The following is a 9,325-nucleotide window of genomic DNA, read 5'->3' as shown; positions in this document are numbered from 1 at the left end:
TATATATATATATATATATATATATATATATATATATATATATATATATTATATATATATATATATATTATAATATATATGTATATACATATATATATATATATATATATATGTATATATATATATATATATATATATATATATATATCTGTATATACATATATATATATATATATATAAATATATATATATATATATATTTATATATATTTATATATACATATATATATATATTTATATGAATATATATATGCGTATTTATATATATATATATATATATATATATATATACATGTATGTGTGTGTTTTACAGATAACTATGAATGCGATGTTCATCCACCTTGCTCCTGGAATAATGGAGTATGTACTAATTCAAATGGCAGCTATTATTGTTCCTGCGCCACAGGATGGACTTTAGGTCAAGATGATATCAGTTGTATAGGTAAGTTTTTAAATTTGTGTCAAAGTGATGTTCACCATAACTGAGGACATAACCGTTAAACAAAAACTTCAAAAAGATATATGCTAAAATTTAAAAAAGGTATTTTTTTTTTAATCTTCTTTGATATGTTTTACTAATCAAGTCATTAAGTGACCAAAAGTCAAAAAGTACTAGTTTTTCTTCCCTCTGATATTTAAATTATGAATGTTTATAAATTTGTTTAGATATCAATGAATGTATTCAAACCAATCCTCCATGTTCATGGAGCAATGCAGTATGTGTGAATACAAATGGCAGTTTTTTTTGCTCATGTAAAGTGGGATGGACTTTGGGTCAAAATAATGCTAGTTGTGTTGGTAAACTTTTAGTATTTTTATTTATGTATTTCTTTATATACATTGATATGTGTTATACAATTTATTTTTTTAAGATGTAAATGAATGTGCAAGTAGCAGTCCTCCTTGTTCTTTGGTCAACGGAGTATGTAATAACACATACGGCAGTTATTTTTGTTCTTGTAAGAAAGGATGGATGTTGGCTCAAGATAATGCTACGTGTGTTGGTAAGCGCTTTGATTGTGAGGTTTAATAGTATTGTATTCTATTTGAGTCAAATAATCAATTGAGTTTTATAAAGTTCAGTTTTTCTAAAGGATTATCAACTTGTCAAGACATTTTTAGAAAATATTTATAAAAATTTTCTGTTTTTTTATTATGATATATGCATAGTTACCACCAAAATGTTTCAATTTTTCAAATAATCTTTCAAATAAATTGAGTCTTTAAGGCAATTCTTTTTTATTCATTGAATCTTACAATTTTATAAAACCTTACATTGAATCTTATTTCACGTAACGTTCACCGAACCTTCTCTTTATGATTCTAATTTAAATTTAGCTGTTTCGTTTTTGAATCTCAGTGTTGATAACAAATTTACAAAGAGTACAATAACTGTATGCTTGGCGTGCGCATTTACTTTTGTATCAGTTCACCTACTTGTGGTGAAAGTTTGCATCCACTGGCTTTTCTTTTATTTGCTTTCAATCAGCACTGCTTTTGTTTTTTGTTTTCTCTTCGGCAGTAAAGCTCGAAACCCTTGTCTTTCTAAATTGCCCAGCCTGTGTGACTCCAAAAAAAGTTTCCAAATCACTTACCTTTACTGCTTGATTTAAATATTTTGACCCGAGTTTAGTTAGATTAAATTGATGTAAAAGGTTTCTTTTTCTTTCTTTTTTTTTTCTTTTTGTAGGACTACAAAAACATTTCTATTAAAAATAAATGTTTTTTTATCATTGCAAAAAATTGATGCAAAAGGCTAATTTCTTACACCAAGCTCCCAGAGGTGTACACTGGATTTTTAGATGTTTGAGTTTTGACACTTACAGGCATTGTGCAAACTCCAAACTTTTGTATGTTCATGCTTATGTCAAATGAGAATGTTTTGCAAAGAACTGTAATGATTAGAGCTTGGGAACAAAAAAAACCCCTAGTTTTTGCTCCAACCCAGCCCTTAATGTGGGAGCAGCAAGTTTATAAAATGTTTTTCCTATTATTTTTTTAAAATTCCTATCCATCATCAAGTTTCAAATTTCAGGCAATAATCTCTCATTTTTTGAAAGTTATGACCGGATAAAGTTTTAACCCCCTTCAATTTGAGTTGGCTGTAAACTTTGCAGGGTCATAAAAACTGAACGCTAAGAGATTGTTGCATGAAATTTGAAATTTGTTGATGAATATAAATTTAGATAAAATACTAAAGAAAATATTTTATAAACTTGTTGTTCCCACGTTAAGGGATGAACAAGCCCGAAAATTAGGTTTTTTTTCCCTCCAAACTCCAATCACTGCAATTTGTTGCAAAACATTCTCATTTGACATAAGCATGAACATACAAAAGTTTAGAGTTTGCACAACGCCTGCAAGTGTCTAGTTTAAGACTCAAACATCATAAGCATGAGCATACAAAAGTTTGCACAACGCCTGCAAGTGTCTAGTTTAAAACTCAAACATCTAAAAATCCAGTGTACACCTCTGAGCTCCTTACTCTCTGATTACTCAATTTTTTGTTCTATCAGATATTTTAACTCAGCTTCTAAAGACTTATGGTAGATCTTTCGTTGTGTCAGAGGCAATATATTTCATATATTTTCATTTTTCAATTGTTTTGTTTTTAAATTAAGTCAGCTAGATGCAAACAGCCATTATTCAAGTTACATCAAGAAAACTGAGAGGAGAGTTTAAAAGCAAGAAAATGGCTGACAGAAGATTTGAAAAATTTTTATAATATCCGAGTCAAGAAAACATAAATGAGAAATTTAAAGTTGTTCCAAAGCAAAACCTACATGCATAGATTTTTTTTTTGAGCATAAAGGAACAGTTACAGTAAAAGAGTTCTTATTGAATAATGAATGTGTTTTGGATGGTGGAGCAAGCAATTATAGTTCACTTACGCAATGACCATAGTAGGATTTATAGAAAGAAAAAAAAGAAAAAGAAAGAAACACGATCTTGGAGTAGAAGCAGTAGAGTAGAAGCTCAAGCTTGGAGGCTAAATTAGGCCTAGATTAGAAACATTTATAATTAGTTTTGAATAAATTTATATAAATAATAACATTTTTAATAGTAAAAGTTTAGTCAATTATAAAAAAAGGTTCTTTTTTTTTATTTAATCTTTATATTATTTCATAGACTTTTATGAAATTATTTTAGATGTAAATGAGTGTATTGAAAACGTTACATCATGTTCCAATGGAGGTTGTATAACAGTGGATAAGCAACCTCGATGTCCAGGTAAAATAGCACCTACTTTTGCTCAAAACAATTTTAGTTGTGTTATTGAAATTTGTGCATTTAATTACTTTCAAAGAAATAAATATTACACTGTGTATAGATCATTTTGTAATGCATGGTTTGGAGTCTTTCATAAAGTATGTACGCATGTATGGGGGGAAGGTTCAACCCAAAATCGTACAAATGCGTTCAAGGTGGAGGAGGTTATCTCTTGTCAAGTATGTGTAAGCTGTTTGACTTTCTCTTGCCCTGCATTTCTCCTTAAACTTGATTTAAAATTTTTCAAAATTTTCCAATTTAATGTGTAAAAAAGTTTTGAGTTGGAAAAGGGCGTGATGATTTTGTAATAAGTAATGCGTATGTACACAGAGGAGGGGGTTTGTTGAAAACATATTGATGCATACAAGGGAAGGGTGTTCTGAAATAGTGGTTTTACTGCGTACATACTTTATGGGTTTCCCCTTTTAGAAAAAGGATTGCATAAAGGAATATATCAGTTTTTAATGCCCATAGTTTTACACTTGTGTGGATTGGTTGGTTTGCCATTATACCATTTTCTTATTTAAATATAACCTATTGTAAGCGTTGAAGCAATTTTGTTGCAATAAAGATTTTTCTTTATTGCAACAAAAAAGACAAATAATAGTCTTTCTTTTTCCTTGTTTCTACTAAAGTTGAAGTGACACTTTTTGATAAATAGCAAATGTTGTAATGGCCTTTTTAAAATCATTATTCTGAACTTATTTTTGTAGCTTATGTTGTTTGTGCATATACTATATAGCATTAGTAATAGTAGAATAAGCATTTATATAAGAAATATCAATTTCATTTAACATAAACCACCTCATAACTAGCAAATTATTATGCAAGCAGCATATATAAATAAATATATATATATATTTATATATATATATATATATATATATATATATATATATAGTGACAGTTTTTAATTAAAAGCAAAGGCATTAATGTAATTTCCTTTTCAAAATAGTTTTACTGAATCATTTTTTTTGCCTATTTTGTTTGTTTATATTGCATTAAAAATAGTAGCATAACTATTTATATTAGAAACATGAATTTTATTTATTATTAACCACCTTGTAATTAGCATATTATTATGCATGCGGCATAAAAATATATATTTATATATATATGTATGTATATATATATATATATATATATATATTCATATTTATATATATATATATATATATATATATACTTATATATATATATATATATATATATATATATGTATATATATATATGTATATATCTATTTATATATATATACATATATATATGTAATATTTATATATATATATATATATATTTATATATATATATATATATATATATATATATATATATATATATATATATCAGTATATATATAGATATATATATCAGTATATATATAGGTATATATATAGATATATATTTATATATATATATAAATATATTTATAGATATATATATATATATATATATATATAGATATATATATATATATGTATTTATTTATATATACATATGAAAATGTATACATATATATATATATATATATATTTTTGATATTACAGTGTACTTAGTGGGAAGTATGTCAATCCCATTGACAAAGGGTGCTGTCATTGCAAGTATACCAATACTAGAGAAAGAATACATTGTATCTTTTGATGTTTATTTTTCGTCTTTTACTACCAACATTCGCATTGTTGTTTATTTTACTAATGGTTCAAATAGTTCGAAAAATGATGTGATTCCAGCTTTTGTACTCCATGTAAATGGAAAAAAGACTTTCTTAGTTTCTACAGATGGATATTTTTTTGATATCCTAAATCCAATTGCATTAAATTCATGGACAAATGTTAGGATAAGTCAAGTTCTAATCGGTACACAATATGTAAATACAATCCGAATAAACGAGAATACAGTTCATGTTTATGTTAACCACCAAGCTCGAGATTTTTACAATGTTACTGTATATACTTCACATGCATTGTTTGAAGCTCAGGATGGATTTTTAAAAAATATGTTCTATGTCAATGGAAAGGCTAGTAAGTTTTTTTTTGTTATTCGTCTGACTGATTAAAGTATATTCTGATTTTCAATATTTTCAAATTTTTATACTGTTTATCTTTGATATTTACTTTTCATAATGTACTTTGTATTACTTAAAAGTAATACAAAGTACATTATAAAAATAAAAGTACATTATCAAAATAAAACAAAATAATAGCAACACTATAAAATTATAGTGTTGCTGTTATTTTGTTTTATTTACCAATGCTTTTAGTCACTCGTTATGTTTGTTTGTCTGTGAGCATCAAATCTTACAGTTGTTTTCTGAGTCACTTTCTGATGATAGATTTTCTTCAAATTTGGCAAACGTACCCTTGCTTGATGACAATACAATATTTAATAATTAGTTTTGTAATAAGTAAATTAGTTTAGTTAATTTGAATTAAGTTAATTTTTTATATGAAAAAAAGAATCATAATTTTAAAAATAAGTATATTGATTGTTTTCATACTTGTATGCGCGTTGAGCTTGTTAGGGTAAGGCGTTTACTTTGTAAACTGAATGTCTGTAGTTCGAGACTTACATCTTCCTGAACTTTTTGTTTTTTTATACACGCATACAGCCGAATATTAATAAAATAAAACAGTAATATCAGAAAAAATTCATTCCAAAAATTGAGTTTTAATTGCATACAAAAGCATTATAAAAATTCGTTTATAGTTTTACTTGTTATATTACTAATGACTTAGTATTAATTTTAATACCATGTACGTACATGTGTCTTTAAAGTTTATTAGGAAATACTAAGATTCTAAGCTGTGTATCAGTTAAAATGTTGATGTAAAAATCAGCCTATTGTAATGTCAGATTTAGTTATATTCATTATTTGGTTAGTTTTTTCAGTTGCAATTGTAGTTTTATGTATTTATATATATATATATATATATATATATATATATATATATATATATATATATATATATATACATATATATATATATATATATATATTTAGGATTATATATAAGTATATATATTTTTATATATTTTTTTATTTATTTAATTTTATTTATTGATGTTAATGAATATAATTATATATTTATATTAATTTATTTTTATATATATATATATTTATATATATATATATATATATATTTATATATTTATATATATATACTTATTTATATATATATATATATATATATATTTATATATATTTAAATATATTTGAATATATATATATATATATATATATATATATATATATATATATATTATATTATATATATATATATATATATATATATATATATATATTTTATACCTAATATGGTTATACATATTTAGTTTTTATGCATATAAATATGCCTTTTTATTTTTTAGAAAATGTTTTTGTAAATTGTTTTTTGCGATAAAAGAAAAAGCTGTTAGACTAATGTGTTTTTTTTTTGTGCAATAATTGTACCAATCTTAACATTTTTTCTTAATAATGTGAAAATGATTTTTATATCAATAATTGTTTAATCCACTGTGCTTCTGGCTGCATTAAATAATGTTTGTTTTATTTACTGTATCTTAGTCTATATTGTTTTAGGTATTTTATGCTACTCTTTTTAACTTAATAATTAATTTATCGATTTTAATTCTAAACTTGGATTTGTTTTATCAAAATTTTGTAAAAGTTTAAGACACACTAACTGATTAATTAATTTATTGCTTTTGATTCTTAACTTGGATTTGTTTTACCAAAATTTTGTATAAGTTCAAGACACAGTTTTTGTTATGTTTTTGTATGTTGTGCTCTATGCCCGAGAAGATGAAAATATTACACTTGACAAAGAAATATCATCATATATGCTTTGGATCCTAACTTGGGTGACCAAGACAATACTAAGGCATCTCATGTTATTTGTAAACTTTGTGAATAATTCATGGCTAGTGGTTTAATCATAAAGTGAAAAGTATGGCATTTGGTGTGCCTATGATTTGGTCTGAGCCTTTAATTTATATGACGGACTGCTAGTTTTGCATGACGAATGTTGTTGGATTTACCAAGCAGAGTAGGCACAAGGTTTTTTATCCTAATGTACATCAGCCTTGAAGCCTGTAGGATACTGTGAATTAGGCCTGTAGAACAATGTGAATACATTCCAGCATCTACTTTTCCTACTCAGCTAGATGATATTGAAAAAGACAACAGTCTAAGTTTTGAAGATAGTGGTGATGTTTGTGACTCTGATTTTAGAGCAAATATTAAAAAACTTTCAATATTGCTTGATGAATAGAAACTACATTGTTTTATTGCTTTTAATGTAAATGCTGTTCTTTAAACTTTTTATTTGAAACAGCCAACAAGTAACCACAAAGTAAATTGTTCTAGGTTTTCATTCTTTTGATATTTACATTAAGAATATTGTATTTATTTGTTTAGATATAAATGAGTGTACTCAAACCAATCCTCCATGTTTTTGGAGCAATGGATTATGTACTAATACTAATGGTAGTTTTTTTTGCTCGTGTAATGTAGGATGGGCGTTGGGTCAAGATAATGCTAGTTGTGTTGGTAACTTTTTAAAATTTCATTTTATATCTTTTTATATATACATATATATACATATATATATATATATATATATATATATATATATATATAAATATATATATATATATATATATATATATATATATATATATATACATATATATATATATATATATACATATATATTTATATATATATATATATATATATATATATATATATATATATATATATATATATATATATATATATATATATATATTATATATATATATATGTATATATATAATTAAATATATACATATATATATATATATATATATATATATGTATATATATATATATACATATATTTATATATATATATATATATATATATATATATATATATATATATATATATATATATATATATATGTATATATATACACACATTAGCGTCCAAAAGTTTGCAGACAGACTCTAAAAAAAAAAATTTAACTAATGTTTCAGCGCATAAACCACTTAAGCCATTATATTATATACCAATTAAAAGGTTTTCAGGTTAATATTAGGTTTTGAATAAATAATGATTATTTAATTAATATTTTAAAATTGGTTTACAATACAACAATTTTTCATAAGTTTAAAAGGTTGCAGACAAACTAAAGCTTTTAAGATTTTCACCACGAAATTGTTAATTTGTTGATTTTATAAACAAGTTCTTTGTAAAATTCTTTTACAATTTTTATATATAAGTGATTGAGATCATGGGATCTAAGAAATGTATATATATCTCCAGTGAAAAAAATGATCTTGAGATCAGTTCAAAATGGAAATTTGTTTCGTAAAACAGCACAGTTTTATGGTGTTGGTAAATCTGCTATTGGACAAATTATGAAGAGTTATGAGCTTACTAGATCTACATAGAATAAAAATCAATCAGGAAGATCACGCATAACAACTCGTTTTCAGGATAAAAAGTTTGTAATACTATACAAAGAAAATCTCTGTTTGACAACAGTCAATTTAAACGTACAAATGAGACATTTCTATAGAATGAATTGTAGTATTTCTACTATAGAATGTTGTTTACATTATGCTAAACTATTTGGAAGTCGCCCAGCTAAAAAACCATTAGTTTCCTTGAAAAACCGTAACGCCCAAAAGAAATATGCATCAGAACATCTAAAGTGGAGCAGTCAACAATGGTCAAAAATTCTTTTTAGTAACAAAAACAAGTTTATGCTGTTCGGATCAGATGTCTGATGTTCGAATCAGGCATGTTTAATGTCCAATAGGTACAAGATATGATTCTAAATACCAACTGCCTACCGTAAAATATGGATGAAGTAATATAATGGTTTAAGAATGTTTTAGCCGTAATGGAGTTGGTCCTTACCATAGAATTACTGAGACTATGTATCAAGAAAAGTACAAAGATATATGTAAGACTATTATGTTACCTTATGCAAAGGATAAAATGCCTCAAGAATGGATATACCAACAGGATAATGATCCCAAACATACAGCCAAATTGGTTTTAGA

General features: G+C 24.9%; 1 protein-coding gene across 8 annotated transcripts in view; it reads left to right on the top strand.

Moving 5' to 3' along the window:
• LOC105849394 (fibrillin-1) overlaps nt 1–9,325 on the top strand; it is a 163,410-nt gene that overhangs the window by 68,597 nt on the left and 85,488 nt on the right. For all 8 annotated transcript variants that reach the window (XM_065816662.1, XM_065816663.1, XM_065816657.1 and 5 more), the window contains 6 exons: nt 314–442; nt 667–798; nt 873–1,004; nt 3,151–3,231; nt 4,818–5,291; nt 7,688–7,819. In XM_065816662.1, the coding sequence (XP_065672734.1) occupies nt 314–442; nt 667–798; nt 873–1,004; nt 3,151–3,231; nt 4,818–5,291; nt 7,688–7,819 (1,080 nt within the window). The remainder of the gene's footprint in view (nt 1–313; nt 443–666; nt 799–872; nt 1,005–3,150; nt 3,232–4,817; nt 5,292–7,687; nt 7,820–9,325) is intronic.

Source organism: Hydra vulgaris, chromosome 13, assembly GCF_038396675.1.
Source record: "Hydra vulgaris chromosome 13, alternate assembly HydraT2T_AEP".
In the NCBI taxonomy this organism is placed as follows: domain Eukaryota; kingdom Metazoa; phylum Cnidaria; class Hydrozoa; order Anthoathecata; family Hydridae; genus Hydra; species Hydra vulgaris.
The sequence above is the reverse complement of the archived record's forward strand: the minus strand, read 5'-3'. Positions and strand labels throughout refer to the sequence as shown.